This window comes from Mastacembelus armatus, chromosome 8 (assembly GCF_900324485.2).
Source record: "Mastacembelus armatus chromosome 8, fMasArm1.2, whole genome shotgun sequence".
NCBI classification, from domain to species: domain Eukaryota; kingdom Metazoa; phylum Chordata; class Actinopteri; order Synbranchiformes; family Mastacembelidae; genus Mastacembelus; species Mastacembelus armatus.
Window position 1 is genome coordinate 21,344,870 of NC_046640.1, and position 19,157 is coordinate 21,364,026.

The 19,157-nt window shown below is 42.2% G+C and overlaps 2 protein-coding genes across 4 annotated transcripts in view; one reads left to right on the forward strand and one right to left on the reverse strand.

The window, feature by feature from the left end:
- Positions 1-1,851: 1,851 nt before the first annotated feature.
- On the reverse strand, positions 1,852-17,933 carry LOC113141063 (ankyrin repeat and fibronectin type-III domain-containing protein 1). Of its 3 annotated transcripts, none has more exons than XM_026325271.2 (19): positions 17,779-17,933; positions 12,653-12,985; positions 12,055-12,319; positions 11,742-11,942; positions 10,226-10,339; positions 9,765-9,862; positions 9,269-9,359; positions 8,494-8,592; positions 7,855-7,954; positions 7,058-7,187; positions 6,800-6,919; positions 6,460-6,566; positions 6,120-6,234; positions 5,630-5,796; positions 5,024-5,201; positions 4,758-4,920; positions 3,949-4,115; positions 3,627-3,828; positions 1,852-2,973 (listed from the first exon to the last, which is right to left on the reverse strand). In XM_026325271.2, exons 2-19 carry the CDS (start codon positions 12,806-12,808, stop codon positions 2,264-2,266), a joined length of 3,183 nt encoding a protein of 1,060 aa, XP_026181056.1. In that variant the 5' UTR covers positions 12,809-12,985; positions 17,779-17,933; the 3' UTR covers positions 1,852-2,263. The 3 variants fall into 3 exon arrangements, with proteins under 3 accessions (XP_026181056.1, XP_026181055.1, XP_026181057.1); XM_026325270.1 differs by lacking the exon at positions 17,779-17,933 and adding an exon at positions 14,865-15,034; XM_026325272.1 differs by lacking the exon at positions 17,779-17,933 and adding an exon at positions 13,516-13,564.
- The window catches only part of mei1 (meiotic double-stranded break formation protein 1), a 47,882-nt gene continuing 46,147 nt past the window's right edge, over positions 17,423-19,157 (forward strand). The window contains exons 1-2 of the mRNA XM_026325278.2: positions 17,423-17,572; positions 17,798-17,921. Coding sequence (XP_026181063.1) covers positions 17,429-17,572; positions 17,798-17,921 — 268 coding nt within the window. The 5' untranslated portion in view covers positions 17,423-17,428. The remainder of the gene's footprint in view (positions 17,573-17,797; positions 17,922-19,157) is intronic.

Here is a 19,157-nt window from a genome sequence, read left to right on the forward strand (position 1 = left end):
AGCTGGTGCATGAGCCCCTGATCCACAGCGCCGCATCCACCGTGAGTTATCACCAAATGAAAAAGTCTGGTCCCCAAACCACAAAGCTCTTATCAGAAGAGTTTTTATTTATGATATTTTTTAACTAATACGGTGACGTCTAACACAGACCCTACGATGAGCGGCGCCCTGCGGTTCCTCACTGTGACCACCGGGTGGCAGTAAAAACCCATAAACAACCTCAGCTCCACTTGTGTCAGCAGAGACTGAATATTTTGAGTTTAAGTACAGATAAAACACAATATTCCGATGTGTATTAATGTGTATTAATATGCATTAATGTGTGTTTTCATCCAAAAGGCCTGAATTTAAACTAACGTGTTTATAATCGTGACTCTTTGCTGCCCTCTTGTGGTTACACTGGAGAACAACACACATTCGTCAAGTTAGCGGAAATGTCACCATTTCTTGTGTAAACAGTCCATAATAACGTGTTGAAACAAACCGGAAGCAGCGATATGACAGAAATAATCGTGAAATACTCACATTTTTACTAACCGCACGTAGCACAGCCATTACCAAGCAAAACTTATCTGACCGCGGATAGTCAAGTTAGCAATGCTAACGCTAACGATCGTCTCCGCTTAACGTTATTTAGCTAACACTTCCGTCACATATAACGTCGTAATAAGTGTGGCACAGTTGGTAAGAATACTAGATATTTGTTTTATGCTGTAGCTCTGCCCCATAGTCTCCTGCTTGGATGCTAAAATGTGTTATAGATGGTTTCGTGGCGTCAGTTAAATATATTTTGAAAGGTATTACCGGAAGCGTTATTGTCGACATTGACGCTACCTTTACTAAGTTGTAATGTGGTGCACTTCCCCCTAGTGGTCACAATGAGGAACTACAATTTATTAATTAAAGTAGCGTCAATGCAGAAATAAAATAAAGATAAAATAAACATTTTCATCCCCGAAGGGAAATTCAGGAAATACAAGTATAAATATATACCATCATCCTATATCAATATTTCTGTGTGTCTGCCGGTGAATACTGGATATTTTCGAAATATAAAAGCAAAACTCCACGCCCCTCATTAGAAATAATTTATAAGCATTATCAAAACTAATAAAGCGTTAAAACCCTAAATAGACATTTATAAAGCCAACATACTATATGCAACACAACAAATTAGCGACGGTTGGAGTGAATTTATCCAGGTTATCTACCACTTCCTGTGAAAACATAAAAAAATGTAAAATTGGAGCAACGTGATAACAGCCAAAAAAGCAGAGCGAGTAATAATAGATCACTTTCCATTTAATGACGTGTAAATTTTTAAAGGTTTATTTAAAATCCTTCTGAATATTATTTCATTATATTTTTCGCTACAATTTTGTGTCTTGCAGTCCCTCACTGTGTCCACTAGATGGCAGTGGAGACACATGACTAAACAGCTGCTGTTTGTTTTTGCATATTTAGTTCTCAGATGCTTCTCTGTGGCTCCAGACTGGGCTGTGTTGCTTCCCGTTTGCTTTCATTCTCCTCAGATGTACTTAGAACCTGACTGGAGTCCACTTGGGAGAGACTGGTCTCTTTCTAGACCCTGATCGGACTGTGCTGAGACACAAAGAAGAAGTCTGGAACCACCAGGACTCTTCAGGGAGGAGACCAAGAACCCAGCGGTCCCTGTGACAGAGTTTAAGTCGTCCTCTGCAGAGATGGAGAAGCTGCAGCAGCTTTATAGTGGAGAGGTCAGACAGCTAGAATTAAAAGTTGAATCTACAACACAAAGAGAAGTGACAGGGTCTGAGCACTTGCTGAAACTGCTGTAACAACTTTTCATCAACAGCAATGAAAACGCATCAATCTCACTGAACAGTATGAATTTAATCAGTTTGTTTACCAGCTCCAACAAGCAGCAATGTTGCTCTGCGCTTTAGTGAGTGATGGATTTTTCAATTCATAAAAATGCAAGTTCATTTATTTACAAGATGGACTGAACATTAGAAAAGAAACTACAGGCCTAGAAAAGTGCAAACCTCATAAATGAGTCTAGTTATGTTGTCTTTCTGTTCATCTCCAGCTGCAGTGATGTGCAAGATGAAGTTATATCTAAGTGTCACTTAAACTTTCCTCTGCAAGCGATCAGATTAACTGTGTAAGTGGATTAAGGACCGTGTCGTCTCAAAGACAAAAAGTCCAGCTTGGATTATTGTCTATAAATCAGCGGTGTGCAGCTCAGTAACACGGTGGAAGTCGACTGTTCCCGGAGCTGATCTCAGGATGAACTGTTCGAGGGTCTGTCCCACTGCACCTGGCTTCTCACTGGGAAACATGCTCCTTTGCCGGGAACCTGTTGAACGTCCGTATCCCCTGGAGGAAGCTCCCAGCTCTGCCCAGCTGGGTCCTCGGCAGCGCCGCCCACCCGGCCGTGACCGGCTGACCCCGTCACACTGCTGCTGCCGTTACAGAGCGGCTCCGGCTGCGAGAAGCACCCAGCTCTGTTGATGAGGTCTGAATTCTCTGAATCAAAGAGGGTGCAGGTCTCCCCAATCCCCAGTCCAAAGCTCTCTAGCATATCCATTACTGATGACGTGGACGTGGCACCGGGGGCCTCCTCTTCAGAAAGACTCAGCGCTGGCAAGATGTCCACCAGCTCTGCCATCTCCATCGGCTCGATCACCTCACTGATGCTGGGAGGAGAGTCCTGTCCGCTGCCCGAGGACTCCTGTGGGTCTAAAGCAGGATACCCCTCCTCCATCGGTGCAACAGCAGCAAGCTCCAGTTCAGATTCAATTAAAGCGGTTGCACATCCTAATTGTGACGGGCCTGTGCTCATCAAGCCCACAGATGATTGGGCGGTGATGTCCACAGAGTACCCTTCCTTTGCGACGCCCTTCATTATCAGCAGTGTGGACTCTTCAGGGACAGCCATGATTCCTGCTGGAGCAGAGACCTCAGGTGGTGGAGTCGCACTGATGAAACGCTCTGAAAGGGAAACAAAAGCAGGTAAAGTCTTAATTGTTGATTTGTAGCGTCATTCAGGCTAAAAGAAGCTGATTTTTTAACAGGTTCACACATAGATCACCCCAGTGTTTTGTACATTTTCCCTGAAGAAGCTTCAATATTACACATATTTGCTCTTCTTTCTCCAAACAGTGTCAGCAGCTGCTTCTTCCAGTGAAGCTGTGTTATGTGGTGCTCATATAAGCTCTCATGCAGTAATAAAAAATATGGAAATGGGAGGTCCTTCTGTCTGTTACAGTAGTCTTACCTCAGATAGAAAATGCCATATCTCTTGTGCATTAGGTTTTATTGAGTACAGGACCCAGGATTCAGTGTGATGGAAATAATATTCATAGAAAACATGAATGTTAAATATAAATTCACCTTTGTAGCTTTGAATAATGTGCTTGTGCAGAATAAACCTACAGGGATGAGCCAAACTGTCCAAACAGTGGTCAAATGGTCAGAGAATATAAAATAAGTAGTCGGTTTATCACTTAAAGCTGGATCAGTCTAAACCCAGGTGGTTTCTGTTATTTAGCCTAGCTACGTAGACTGGGTCTGACACAGGGGTGTAATTAAAGACCTGCCCTTTGACACCCACATCAGTGTAATTATGACATTAATCATTTCACCTGCAACAGCTTTCTGTGCTTGTCTCTGATTGGGCCACGTGAGTCTGGCAGTCAAACTATGGTTGTCCTCGCCATCAGGACGTGGAGGTGGGTCTCCGCCCATCACCAGACCTAAGGGCACCGCCCCCACCCACTGCTTTGACCTAACACACTGCAGACAGTCCATAATCCAGCGGGTGTCCCTCCACACCACATCCAGACGCTAGAAAACAAAACAAACAGTTAAATTAGTTAAATCTGCAACAAATATGTAAAATGTTCAACCTATAACATCATTTTCCATTTTTTCCATCATTGCATTTGTGTAATTAAATAATCTTACATGGGAAAGCTCAGTGATGTAGTTCAGGCGCTCTCGGGCTACCTGCACCTCCCTGGTGTCTAGCGCCTCCCGCATGGCCTGCTGGGCCAGGTGAGTGTCCAGCTCCAGCCTCACCCAGGCCTGGCAGTACTGGGACAGGAAGTCCTGCTCATATGTCCAGAAGTGAACTGGTGATGAGAAGGAAAGACACATCACTCCGTCAAAGACCAGAGAAAGAGCCTTGTCAGGACGCTCTATCGTACTTTCAGTGTGAGAAATTTCAAGAAAGATGGATTTGAATTGGAGTCAAACCAAATCCTCCAGTGTGGATGGAGGATGAGGATCAAAGCACCAAATAGAAAAGAAGAAACAATAAGTGACTAATCTTCAAAAGACCAACAGATCAGATACTATACTTCAGTGTGGCTTTCACACACACACACACACACACACACACACACACATATGACATTTTCCAGCACAGTGAGTTAAACACATTTCATGGATTCAGTTTTGGTTTAAATTCTTTCCTTTGTCTGAAGACGACACACATTTTTGATTTTAATGAGATGTACTGTTTGTCTTTTCTCTACGCTTCTCACTGTTTTCATGCCAAATTACTGTTTTTTATTACTTTAAAGGGCCCAGGACCAAACACTTCTCAGTGAGAAAAGGTCGGTTGGACCCTGCCAGGTCGTTTATCCTGTCACTGTTTGACTCACATCTTTGAAGCCAGTTGTCTTTGGAACACCAGCTCCCTTCTCTCTGCACTGTGGTGCTGCTGTGATGCAGGATCCATAAACGTGTGCAGCCACATTTAATCCACTTACCCAGCTCAAAGATCTGCAGGGGCAGGGTGAGACCAGGCTCTTTGGTCCCCACCAGGGGCCAGTAGCTGGAGCTGAAGTCCTCACTGGGAGGCAGCAGCAGCAGCATGGACAGGTTGTCTCCAAACTGCAGCAGCTCTTGGGTGTACACGCCGTACTGATAGGCCTGTCAGAGATGGGATTATTGAAGTGTGTGCTAACGCCACCAAAACCAGTTAACGCTGATGTGCTGAACGGCCTGCTTTAGTTCCTCAGAGAGCAGAGTTTACCCTGTAGAGGGGGATGTTGAGCTTCGTCAGGAGATGTGTGACTGCTGCTCTCAGAGATCTGACAAACTCAGCCAGCCCGCTGCTCTCCGTCAGGCTCTCGTCCTCGCCGCTCAGCAGGGTTTGCATGCTGCCATTGGCTGTGGTGTAAACATGACTCTGGAGCCATGCCCACTCCTCCCTGTCACACATTCTCAATGCAGTTAACAAAACATTGCTATAAAAGGCATAAAGGGTAAAGGCATAAGTTATTCCTGAGACAGTCGAGGTACAAAGACACATCGGTAGCTTCATGTGTCGCAGCACCTTAACTGCTAATTGCATTTCCTATTTTTGTGTAGACCATTTTCCAAAGTCTGTGTTTTCTTACTTTCTCTAACGAACAACAACAGCTTCATTAACTTCTCTCGAGTTTATTAAAGCTGCATGTCGGGGCTGCTGCCATGTTGCCGCATGAAGAGTTGAGACTCGGCTGCCAAGCAGGATCTTGGTTCATGCCAAGTTTGTACCTTTTGATTTAAAGAGCCAACACAACTGCTGTGTTCTGTTGAGCCAAGCAGCATTAGTCTGTGCTGGGCCTGGAACAGTGTGTCACATGGTCAACGTTACCTGGACACGTGTGCGTTGTGTCGGACCCGTGCGTGGCAGAGCACGTTAGGGAGCCTCTCAGGCACCAGGACCCTGATCTGCTCTACTGAGCTGCACAGTTTCAGGATGCCCACGTACAGGCCTGGCTGGGCCCACTGAACGCTGTGCCTGTGGAAGCAGAGCTTCTCCTGGGGGGGACACAGAGAAACACATATGGTGTTAAAGATGAGATGTTAATAGGATGTAATGTTTAGATGCCTTTTATTCCTGCATCTGATTTAGTTTTTAATTTGCTTAGCTAATTTGATTTGGGATTGCTAAATGAATTCAAATGAATCTTCTGGGTTATCTGAGGTGCACAGGAGAGAAAAACATGGCTCAATAATCAAGTCAGGAAGCTCAGTGCACTCAATCACTATGCACTCAGTGCTCAATACATCCTGTTGCCCAGTGTCTGCATGATGATAACATTTTCTCTGTGTGTGTCTCTTTTACACAAACCCAGGTTCACCTTGAGCTGCTCGTACAGCACGTCCATGGCAGTGGGCTCAGGCAGGAGGGGAGTTCTGCTGCGGTTCTTCTCCAGGCGGGCCAGGGGCATCCAATGGAGCGGAGGGTCAGGAGGACTGAAATGTAACCACACAGTACCACCACTGACAAACTCATTTTGATCAATTCGTATTAGTGTAACGTCGCCAGTGAAACGACCAGGAACAACACTGACCCAAGCCTGATTATTACCTTACTACAGCCTATGGGCGAGGAAGGTTCTGATTTGGGTGTTTTATTTGTTGCCATGTGATCTTTGTGGAGGAAATAACTTAACTTAATTTAACAGGACTCGTTCTCACCAGGGAGGGTTTGGGAAAGCCCTCAGAGTCACTAGTAGTACATTTCCCTGCCGGTCTTTGAGAGGTTCATAGTACACCTGGCCCAGGTCCACTGTTCCCAGGGAGGACTGATGGCAGAGGTGGAGCAGTAAAACAGAAACATGAGGATGAATAAATATGAGGATATTAGGGACTAATGCAGTGCAACAGATTCTAGTTGTAGAAGTAGTTAGTTGAAGATATGGAAGCAAGGTGCACCAGGAAGAGTGGGAGGACGAAGAGATGTAAAGAGGTAATTAAAATAGCAATTAACCCATTTTGTGGCTTCTTATCATGCAGAGTAAGCTGCTTAATGTCCTACCTGCAGCTGGGAAACAGCTCTTAATATGTTGTGTCTGTTCTGAAGGAGGGAGGAAGGAGATGAATGAGCAGAGGAAAGGGCCTGCTGCAGCCAGGGCACCTGCTGCCATGCACAGGACAACTGCAAGAAAAAATCCATTTAATTTCAGGCAGAAAATGACACAGCCTTTATTCTGAAAGAATAAAGCCCGATCGATTTACAAGGCACCAACTGCATTTAAGTGTCCTGAACGAATGTGCAAATCTATGTACACTTCACCTTTGCAAACCAAAGAAAGTCGTTAGCGATGGAGGTGGAGCAGCACTGGATCTCCACCAGTGGAATCTGATCTTCAGCTGTTACCAGGATGTTTTCTTTGTGGTAGAACACAGTTGCCAAGTACACGCCCCTAATGAGACAATGCAGATAAAAATAGGTTCTTTCAGTTGTGTGTTACAGCTCCAGACTGCTGTCACTGCTGTCACTGTCATTACTGACTCTGCCTCTGAAAAAATATCAGTTTTGTTGTTTGAACGCAATTTATTTTGAATTATTAATCAGACGAAATGAAAGAGATCAGAGGAGGTTTAAAAAAAAAAAGAACAACCTATGATTACACCTAAAGTGAAAGAAAATTAATTTTCACAGATCCTGAAAACATGTTTTTTCAATATTCAAACTGTGTTTTGACATTGTAAATAAGACTTATTACAAATCATGCAAGTGATGTGCATGTTTTCCTACAAAATGCCACATTTCGAATAATCTACATAGCTGAAGCACTGCTCTGTTTGTTATTCAGGCGTTCACAGCATTTCCAGCTAAAAAGCAGTTTCATTTGTCCAGGTTTTATTTAGATTATGGTCCACTGAACAGATGTGGCAGTGAGAAGCCTCGATCATTCATTTGCAGTGTGCCACAGTTCAGTGATTTCACTCACCCTCCTGTTCAAAAATACAAACCTGTTTCTAATTTTGAGCTTCAGTGTTTAACTACTAAAAGTCTGAAATTGTCCACTGCTGTAATCGCATCTCGTGTAATCTGTAAAGGGACACGCAATAAGGATGGAGTGCTACCTCTGTAGGAGACGAACAAACTTGGTGGCGGACTGGAACAGTTGTTTGATGCCTCGAGACACCGACATACGCTTGCTGGGACTCGGGGGCTTACAGCTCTCTGTGGAGTGGAGGAGAGGGGGATCAGATGGGACGACAATCATTTCATCTGCCATAAGTACATTCATTGTGCACACGCAAGATCCTAAGTGGAGGTGGTGAGATGGGTATTGGACAGACTAGATATCTACAGCACACGCTGCTAAAAATGGAGTATAAAGTAGGAATAAAATGTGGTACAGGGACAAGTGTCTGATGTTTTCTGTCACTACTCGGTCTCTTAATTTATACAAGAACAAGAGGAAAGAAGGTCAAAACTCAGGTGGACCTACTGCACTTGGAATATAAAAGCAATTGTGATCAATTCTGCCGTGCAGGAACACCATCTGGAGAACCTTTTATATATATATATATATATTCTCAGATAGTTCCCTTAGAAACTAAATGTTGGCATTGTGTGAGGAAGAAAGTAAATGATTTTATACAGAAATGAAGATTGATTTTAACTTACTGAATGATACATATGGAGGTCAGTATGTGCAAACGATGTGAATATGTTCTTGATTTAATTTTATTAAGTGAAAGTAAAGTCAGTACTACCTATGCAGTATCCTCTGTAATGTGCATCTTCCAGCAGTTTCCTCACCAGGCCTTCATGGTTTCTGAACTGTGACTTCACACCGATGCACTCCTTCCAACCTGCACAGGAAGCAGGAGAGAAACAAATTATCTCTTTCATTTTTATGCAATTAGGGAAAATCATTCAAGACATCAAGAACTCATTGGCAAGCGCGTCCTGAGTGCTGCTTTTTCCTGTCTTCGTGATTAGGAGGCAAGAGCAATTGCATGAGAGACCATCTGTGTGCTGTGCCTCTTAAAGTTTCAGTCATGATTCATTCTGAGCTCCTGAAACTACGTCTCCTTTTAAGCTAGATATGAATTTCAAGTTCAATTTTGTTGCCTAACTAATACCGCAAAATGCTGATCACTAATATCACTGATAAGGTTGTATTCTCATTTATACTTGCATTTATATCAACATTTGATGCCTTTATTCTCCATTTCAAAATCTCTGTGTGCCATTTTTGCTTGATTTCACAGTGTGAAGTGCAAGTGATGCAGCAAGAAAGAGGGGATGGCGTGCAAGAAGGATTCAGACTGAAAGCAGCACAGGTACAAGGCTCATTGACATCAAAGTGACATCTTTAATTCTCCACATTTTAATAATTCATTAATCTACCAGACATGAGTGGATTCCACTTCCTTCCCATCAAGCTTGACGTTAGCCGGGAAATGTCATAACATGTGCGGAGAAATAGGAGTGGAACCCTTTCATAGTGCACATTCATTACACTTTGCGGTTCAGTATACTCACTGGAAGGTGCAGCACTGACTGGAGTAGAGCACCGAGGCAGACCCCATCCTTTCACGTTGTAGGCACTCACTCTGACAAAGTAATGCACTCCCTGCGTTTGGAGAAGCACGAGACGGCCAAATGAGCAGCACGCATTAACCTTATGAATCGACCGCTCTGGGACAAAGAAATCACAAGCTGCTCTCATTATTAATTTAGCTGGTTAAGTAAGGCAGTCGAGTGGGATGCATGTTCTCTTATGGGGAGTCTTACAGCTCAGTATATTGTAACTGAAGACCAAGCTACAGCTACAGTCTGTGTGTGTGTGTCAAAAGCTTTTGCATATGTGCACAATGAATGTTTGTGACCCTAACCTATTTAAATATGTGTTTGGATGTTTGTCTGCATGTGTGTGTTTGCTTGCACTTAGTATCTGTGGATGTCCTGATGTTTGATTGTGTGTGTGTGTGTGTGTGTGTGTGTGTGTGTGTGTGTGTGTGTGTGCTGCATGACTTACTGCTGTGAGCCCTTTGATACTATACGAGGGATTCTTGGTCTCTGTAACTTGGGCTGAGCCAAGGATGCGTTTGAAGCTGGCGGAGGTGCTCCATTCCACTGTGGACACAAAACAGTCTCAGTGGCAGATTATTCTCTGGCTTTACTCAGGATATCCATAAGGGGGAACCAAGGATTTGAGTGTTTACAGTGTTGGGAACCTGAGGTACCTGGGCTTAATCTACCCTTGGCTGTGAAGTATAACATTTATGCAGCTGTAAAACTGAGCAGCAAACATAGAGAAGCCACACTAGATGCATAAATAAGAGCTTTTACACCTGCCAGCTCAAATGAAGTGTGAGACTTGGCCCAATACAGCAAATAATTTATTCCTTTATTTGTTATCATGCCTGTGTCTATTTTTAACATATCTTTTATTAACTCGTGTATCCAGCCATCTAATTCTTCTTATTTACCACCTACCGTTGTAGCGAGTTATGAGCCCCATGTTGGCACCTTCTGGCTCTTTAATTGCCACAGACAGAGAGGATGTACTGGTCACCAGTACTGACACATGACTGGGAGGGCCAGGGAGTTCTGGGGAAACATTTAAAATACAAAGCAGTAATCAAAACAAGGCCTCAGAACAAGCACAGAGAATTAAGTGTTATACTGCATATAACCTTAACAAAACTCCATCCTGTTCTAATATCTGGAAGATTTATTGATTTCAAAATACATTTCCCTCCTGGCAATTTCATCTGTGGGCTGGATTTTGCACAGCAAAACAACTATAGTGCTTAGCCAACTCTCAAGAGACAACTGCTGGTTAATAATTTACTCTTGGATTTTGACAAAAATCTTGTTATCCTGGCCCTGTTCTACCAAACCAGCTGCTGGTAAAGTGGAGAGCTTCTACTCTTGAAGGTCTTTGTTCTGTAGGTGGTCCTGGACTCTGACCTGCCTAGATGTTAATAAAGCAAAGAAAAAGAGTTTCCCTATCGGGCTTAGAAAACTATTACATTATTATTGCAATAGCAACCATAACACTTGCCAAGTAATATTCATTCCTTCATTGTGATCAAATGTAACTGTGTTCTACTCCTTGATTCTAGCCAGATGGATTTTAGTATTTGCTCAACCTAAGCTGTGACCTGGAGTGAATAGATTAAATCATAGGCCTCAGACAAAAGTACATTTGCATTTCGCATTTTACACATTTAGCTGATCCAGGAAGATTTGTAATGAGAGTAATCTTAATTTCACTGCACCAAATAAGAAGAATCGTACCCTTTTTGCCCTTACAATAATGCTGTGATCATAAAACAGTCACAGAAGCAAACTGGAAGTGCTTAGGAGAGAAATGAAATGGGAGCTAAGCAGAGACGTTTATACGGAGCAATTAAAGTAAGTGCAGGGGGACATCATCACATAATTTAAAAAAAACGTGAGTTTGAAGCGATGGTGTGCCAGGAGCAGGACGACTTGCGCAGGTTGGTGCAGGGAGAGGAAATCTGAGAGGCCTAATATGGCAGAGCTCAGCTTGCCCCAAAGCATTGGAGGTATTTTGGGTGTGGAATTTCTTCTCCATGTCCACCAGCACCAAGGTTTTAAATGTGAGACTAGCAGCCACAGGCGGCAGTGGATGAAGTGTAAGGCATGGGAGAGTTTGGAAAGGTTGATGTCAAAGCCGTCTGTTGAATATTGGATGAGATGAAAGGTGCTGAAGGGAGGCTAGGAGTTACAAGAGGCCAGACTTGAAATCAGTAAAAACTAAGTGAGAAGTTGGTCTGAATACTTGATTGTTGTGATCCTGTCAGCAGTGATGGATAGCTTTGTAGAGAATTTGAAAAACAGTAGTTCTGCTTCATTGTGGCTTGGTTTCAAGAGACAATGCAGGAATATTTCTAGCAAGGGAGAAATGAGAAGAAACAGACTCTGCATTTGTGTCCTGAGCCACGGTTCAAGAAATGCCATGAGCTGACCCAAGACCACTGACCTGTGTTTTGGAAGTTCTCTCTCATGCGGCAGTACAGTTGCAGCCTGAGGCTCCACAGGCGAATATGTCTCTGGACGTCAGCCAGCGCCTGAGGTCCTGTCCCTGCCTTCATCACTAAGTCCTTCTTCCTCTCTTCCACCCGTTTACCCGCCAGTGCCACCAGAGCATCCAGCTTCAGTGCCCACTCTTCTGGTTGGCACACTGAGAGCAAAGAGAGCAAGAGAAAGGACAGAATAGGAATATGATTTGGACTGAATTACAACTGTATTTTAACACCATCCATGCTTATTATATTTCAAAACATAGGACTCACAATCAGTGTTATGTCTCGCTCCTGCCTTTGCCAACACATGGAGCAGAGGAGAATTGTGAGTGAGGGCAGCCACATCCAAGGGGACCAGGCCCTGCTCGCTCACCCTGTTCACCGCCTTCTCCCTCTCTCTTTCCCAGTCCTCCTCTTTCTTCTTGCATCTCTCCCACATGCTTCCTCCTCCTCTACAGTTGGTGCGATCTCTGGACAGCAGGCTTTGTACAGCCAAAGTGTCCTCATTTTCCACTGCCTCCCACAGGTTGTTGTACTAACAGGGAGCAGAAGAAAGGGAGCAGGACCATGGGAAGGTGGGTGGGTGAGAGGGAAAGAGATTTATTTTAGTTAAGAGGGCAGAGGGAAGGGAGTTGCTGTGCAAAAGAAAAGGCAGTGGATGAGACAGGGCACATAAATCAAATATAAATCAAAGCGGCAGTCTCTCTTGGGACAATGCAGCCATTGTTACACACTCAGAGTCTGCCTGCAATGTTAAAGATAGACTGAACTATTTCAACCAAGTCAAAGGACAGGAAAACATTTCATTTTTAAAATGACCAGACTCTTCCAAAAAAAAAAAAAAAAAAATGACACCTAAATATCTTACGGCATCTGCAGACTTGCTCAGGAGCTTGGGAGTGTCAGTCTCAGCAGGTGAATCTCCACCCTTCAATCTGACGGACAGGTTTCTGTAGATGCGTTTGGGCGAGACTGGACCCAGAGAGCGTCGCCGCTGGGGTGGGTTCCTCAGGGAAACAGACATGACAGGGGAGGAGAGGAAAGTAGGAGAGGAGAGAAACTGAAAGACGCCTGGAGGTGAGACGGATTGGTTAGTTCATGAAAAGAAAGATTAGGACCTTGAAGTTAAAAGACAGGATGAGAAACGTGAAGCAGAGAAACAACTCGACAAGTGTGAGAAAAGGTGAAAGTCATTAGAAACCTTGCAGAGCGAAGAATGATGTGAGAAGTGAAAAGAGGAGAATAAAAAAATAAAAAAACAGAACATACAGTCAGGCTCAGATATTCTACAGTAAAAACAATTTTCTGCTGACTTGAAGAGTGAGTATAGGCAGAGCTCAGTAGTGCTATAGTGTGGGTGGATAAATGGATAAAAGTTACAATGCCTGTACAGAGTAGATGAAAAATACCTTAAAGCATTTATTTCCATGCCCCTTACTATTCTCCCTTTGTTATTCTTTTACTTGCTATTATGTGACATGGGTTCTATTTGCTGTGAATGCAGTCTCAGTGCACAAAGCAACCAACCCATCAATCTAATTAACTAAAGAAAAGCAATCTCATGTGGACCAGCCAAAATTATTCCCTTATAATAAGTATGAATGTCTTTGTATCATCTGCTAGAAGATAAAAATCCATCATCACCAGTACAGTAATGATGGTTCATTATCAATTCCATTGCCTTTTCATCATTACAATCATTCACTTTTGTCCCTGTAAAATCTGTCTTACATTTTCTCCACACTTGGAGAAAAATGCTGTCTAGCATAGTCCCCCCCCCCCCCCCCCTTTTGTCTTCAATCAGCAAGTTTTCTCTTTCATTTGTCACTGTCTCTCTCCTCGTTCCTTCTTTCTCCCCTCTGTCTTCTCACGGAGTGATTTCACGTCCCTTCGGTTTGCGTCACGCCCGGAGCATTCAGATCTGAAGAGCATCTTAGCAAAGAAAGGGGATACTCAAACTCTGTCATCTCTCCCTCTCTCATCAAGACTTTTTTCGTTTCATTTCACTGTCGAGTCCTGGAGTGCACTGTCCTTGTGTGAAAGAGAATACTCCCCTGGTTGGTGCGAACTGAGGACATAAAATGGGGGCTCTGGCCACGTTGACCACATCTCTCTGTGACACATGACACAAACTGTACCTGCTTCCTCACTGTGAGACTCACTGGTTCACACAGTGCCTACATTGTTTATCTGCAGGGATGCATGGGTGTTGGGGTAATACCAACAGTTGTCCTTCTGTCTTGCCCCTCTTTGTGTACATGCGCTGATGCGACACCTGAGGGTGGAATAAGCCTCAGTGCCTTTTTTGAGGAAGCACGAAGGTAAAATAAGGCTAAACACCAGAGAGGGGAGGAGAATAGTAAAAAGTGTGCTGGCATTACAGAAAACAGCAGCTATGTGAGCAGAATAGTGTTAGGCACTTAAAAATAACCTCCACTGACCCATGAAGAGACACTATAGGCTCATTGTGGTTTTGCTGCATGTCAGTATCTCAAGCTGTGGTGATGTTGGGGTTTTTTTTTATCTCAGTACTCGGCCCACATACTGAGGGCATGTTGCATATTTGCAAATATGCTTTCTGTTTTGTCAGTCTAATGCTGTGGCTGACAAGTTCAGCTGTGCATGGAAACATCTGATGACTAATCTCTCTAATACCTAGGAAATTATGCAGTAGGCCTACATTTGTGTGAATAAACCACTCAGAGGAACCCATTGAAGGGCCATTGCTAATGAGTAAACTCCATCAGATTATTTAGGGACACAAAACTGCGACAGGCAAAATTTAAAATCAATATAAAAGTATGAATTTTTGGATGATCATCCAAAAATCATCACTGGACTTGAGATTAACTTATCTCAAAGTTTCTAAGAAGTTTTTACAGCCTAAAACGTTAGGTAGTAGGCTACAACGTCAGATTTAAAAACAATTAGCCTTTATGTCACAGAACAACCACCGTAATGTCCGTGTGAAACAATAAAGACTCAAACGACCACGTTTAACAGTAGGCTATGGCACTGAATGGGCAATGCTGTCCATAAAATATAAACAGCGTTTATGTTAATAGTCTTTAATTCCTTACCGTCTCGACACTTTCCGTTAAATCGGCTTTTTCTCTCCGACGGTGCTTTAATATGTCTTGTTTGTGTCGTAAGTGACTGCCTGCTGAGCCATGAAATCCATTTTTCCAACTTCAGGACTTTTTATCTGAGAGAGTGAAGCGCACCTGAACGTTACAGCGGCACTGTCACTTCATCACACACACACACACACACACACACACACACACACACACACACACACACACACACACTCTTCCTCGTTCCGCCCTCTTCCTACTGTATGTCATTTATCAGAACCGAACTTTTTTTGTTTTTTAAATCACTACAGCAGTGTTGTCTGATATGCTTCAATATGGTAATTACAGATAATCCAGGATTTTTATCAAATCTGTAACAGTGTGATTCACAAATGTGCTTATATCCGCCTTTAGGACAAATAAATAGGTTTATTATCTTTATAGGATTATGCAGTGGAAATGTTTTATGCCAATTGTTTCGTGGCAGACCGAAAGGACCCAGTCCTCAAATATGTCTTTCAGTCTCCTGTTAACAGTGCCAGGGAGGAACGTTTGTCATTTTTAACTTCACAAAAAAGCTTGTTATTACACGACCTTGTGGACATTGGAAGCATTAGAGGCTATAGTGCAATAATGTAAGCAGACTGATGTGACAAACTGTGGGTTGAGTTGACGGGGGGGGGGTGTCTACAAAGGAAGTGGTTTGAGATATGTGTGTGAGAAGCAAATGCCCAGCAATGACGTGAAAAATGTTTGCATGTTAACCCTCCACTTACACTTGGACAGATGCTGAATCCATTTGTCTCTGTGCTGTATTGTCCCCTGAAGAACCGTCTATGCGCTATAGCTGTCAAATAAAGGTGACGGATATCCTTTGGCTCCCACCTGAGTGGTGAGGATGGCTCTCTGTCTCTCTCTCTTTCTCTGACGGCTTCTCTCTCTCTTAGGGACCAATAAAACTGAACCGACTGATGGATTTAGCTCCTGTCCGACCACAAATGAAGACCTTAGAAACTAATATTTCCCACCTCCTTGTTAGAGGTCTGCTACTCTTCTCAGCCAGCCAAACAAAGCTCTGGCTATTCCTGCACATACGGTCCTAAAGCAGTGCACTTTGCCTCAAATATGTTTGCTGGAGCACATTTGTCAAAGGCACACTGACAGCCCACAAGAAATTAGCCTGCTGCACACACTCATGCACACTGGCACACAGAAACACACTCGGCTGAGCTGGCTGCGTTTATGTCATGCACTACTTTGATGTGCAGTGAACTCCATTTAAGGAAAACCAGAGAAAGATTATAAATAAATTGACATGTTGGTGGATGAGAGTCGCCCCCACACTCCTGTCATCAGATAGTTGCTCAGTCGCCGTGAGGCTTTTGTTGTCATGGTGATAACCAAATTGTGGCCCTCACTGCTAAATGATACCGCAAAGAAAACTCATGCATCCCACCACACACTCACAGTATATTATTCAGCGATGACATTCCCTGGAGGATAAACTGATCATTTTGAAGATAATAATGTATGCATTTTGCTTAAATATAACATATCTGCCTAACCTTGAATTTCAGAGACTTTTGATAGCACTGCTGCATAAATATCTGAGATCCATGTTGTAGGAGCAAATCCTTGACAAGAAACATGGGACCTAAGCGCAATTCAGGTAAATAAAGCAAACATTATGTGTAAATATCACAGTGTTTCCCAGTGAGAAGTTTTAATAAAAATATAAAATAGGATTGTGTAAATGCCAAAAGTCATTTATGTAATATTTGAGATTTTAACAGAAATATGACAAGTAGAAGTTGTCACAACTACCCCCTTCCCTTTCAGAAATACATTTTCATCAAAGCAATTCCCTTTAAGATATTAATTATTACAACAACGTATAATTAGTAACAGGTTTATCATTTTTTTTTTTATTATTATTTTATTTTACCTAACTTTTTCCTTTTTCTTACAAATAAGCGGAAGGCCTAGTCTGGACGTATAAAGAGCTTTAGAAATGAAGAAACCTCTGGGGACAGATGAATTACTTTGCTTTTCACAGCATAGCTACATAAAATTTAAACTTAATACTTGTTTAACTTTTAATCTTTTTTATCTAATAAATATTTTAATAACACAGTGTTGAATAATTGATATAGCACTAAATTTGATTTTGTTCATTGTGTTATCGCGATATTGTTAAATAAAGTTTTGATTTTTTAAAAAAAGTTGACGTTACAAAATTGCGCGGGAGACCTGCTTGCTAGCTGTATCGCTAACTTTGAATAGTTTTGTTCAACTACGAAATTTATAAGTTTAATGGTTAGCTGACTGAATTTAATCGATGTGCTTTATGGGGTAGCGTTGTCAGGTATTATTTTTTTTACAGAAATCCTGGACTTAGACGTTTGTTTTTAAAGGCAGTATGTGACTTCTTAGCTAACGCTAGCTTAATGTTAGAACTAGCTAACATTAGCTAGCAGCTAGCTGTGGAGACTAATTGCAGTAGCATTATCAAAATTATTTAACACGCTATGTTTTGTATTTTTGTTTAAAAAGCCGAAACGACCAAAATGATGAGCGGGAATATTGTGCATGAGAAGACCCACTTCAGACATGACCCAAAGTGGAGCGGCAGGCTGGGGCCTGCAGAGGGTCGTGGGCTGCTGCTCTGTGTGGCCTGTGTCATTGACATGATTGAAAGTGAAGATATCGGGGTGAGGAATATGTGTATATATATATATATATATATATATGTATATGTATAGATCTTATTTAGCTTATAACTGTTTGTTGTACTCCAGCAATCCCTGTCTCAGGTACTTGTTGAGCTTTACCAGAAAATATTTATGGAACATAGATTAGTCTGTTAATTTCCCACGATGCACATGCTTTGTTTATACTCCCATATCTCTCAACCTACCTTTGTCTCTGTTGTACAGTCAGTGAGAAAGTCTTTTGCTTTGGCTGGTATCAGTGAGGTGCTGAAATGTTCACCCGGGGCTTTGAGAATGCTGCTCCAACAGGACCACGGCGTCTCTACGCGCTTTACAGCTGCTCTGCTAGGTGAGAAATAGCGGCACATAAAAACCTGAGATTAGGATGTAAAGGAAGGATGAGCAAGAATAATCAGGTAGAACTAGACTTTTCTGGATTTGTTTGGAAAGTTACCTATTGACTGCAGCACAAGAATCATCTACAGTAAGTGTGACTGAGCAGTGCACATGCCATCATTTGATATTAACTATCACTAACAAGTGTGGGTTGGTCTAGACACTCCACTCTCTTGAGTTTGGTTGTATAACCTTCCTTCTCCTTGGAACTAATCTAAACCAGGTCAAGCTGGTGCTGCTGTCATACGCCACATTGTGTGAGCATTAAGATAAAGAAATATTCACATAAAACAGTTTTATTTAAAATAAAAAGAAATGACTCTCACAGATAATAGAGCTGACATGCAATTCAGTGCTTTTTATTCATGTTATACATCTAATCAAGGCATACGTTTGCCATCTGGAAGGATTACACCGATACAGTGATTTACTGATACACTGGACAGCACTGGGTTATTAGTTCTGTAACTGTTTAATTTTTTTTCTTTTTCCATGACAGCTGCATTAATTCTGGGATGACATTTAGTTTTTATTCCATAGCAGTGTTAATTAACCAGTTAACCCTCTAGCTTATAGTCAAGTGAACAGTTGTTTGGTCTGTCTAAATTTTGCTTACGATGCTTTTCCTTGCTATCAAAAATTAATTTCTGCTGCAACACTCATATGGTTTTGATAAAATCATAGAACCTCTCATGAGGTCGATGTCTTCCATCAAGTGAACAAGACATAATCTGAAAAAGTATAGGAAACCCAGACTTTCATTCTTTGTGCTGGTTTGGTATGCAGTTTTATATTCAGTCAGGCAAATTCTCATTGTAAAAATCATTGTCAACAACATTACCAAATACAATGACTGATAACAATCTTTATCTTTAATGTAATGATGAACATGAATAGCACTGGTGATTTAGATTCTGATATTTTTACACTCTTACCAGAGTGATTATAACACAATGGATTTTTGTGGTACCACATCATCTGTGGATATTAATAATACTTTCTATTTCCTCTTCACTGAACAAATTTCACTAGGTTATTGCAGCACAACATATTTGGCTTACCCCATTTAAGCTTTAATCAAATTAGTGCAATGGGAGGATATGTGATAATAGGCTAAGCCAGTAGAAGCTCTGACCAATATGACAAGAAATTAAAAGAGTTATTACAGTGCTTGTTGGGTGGTCTGCTG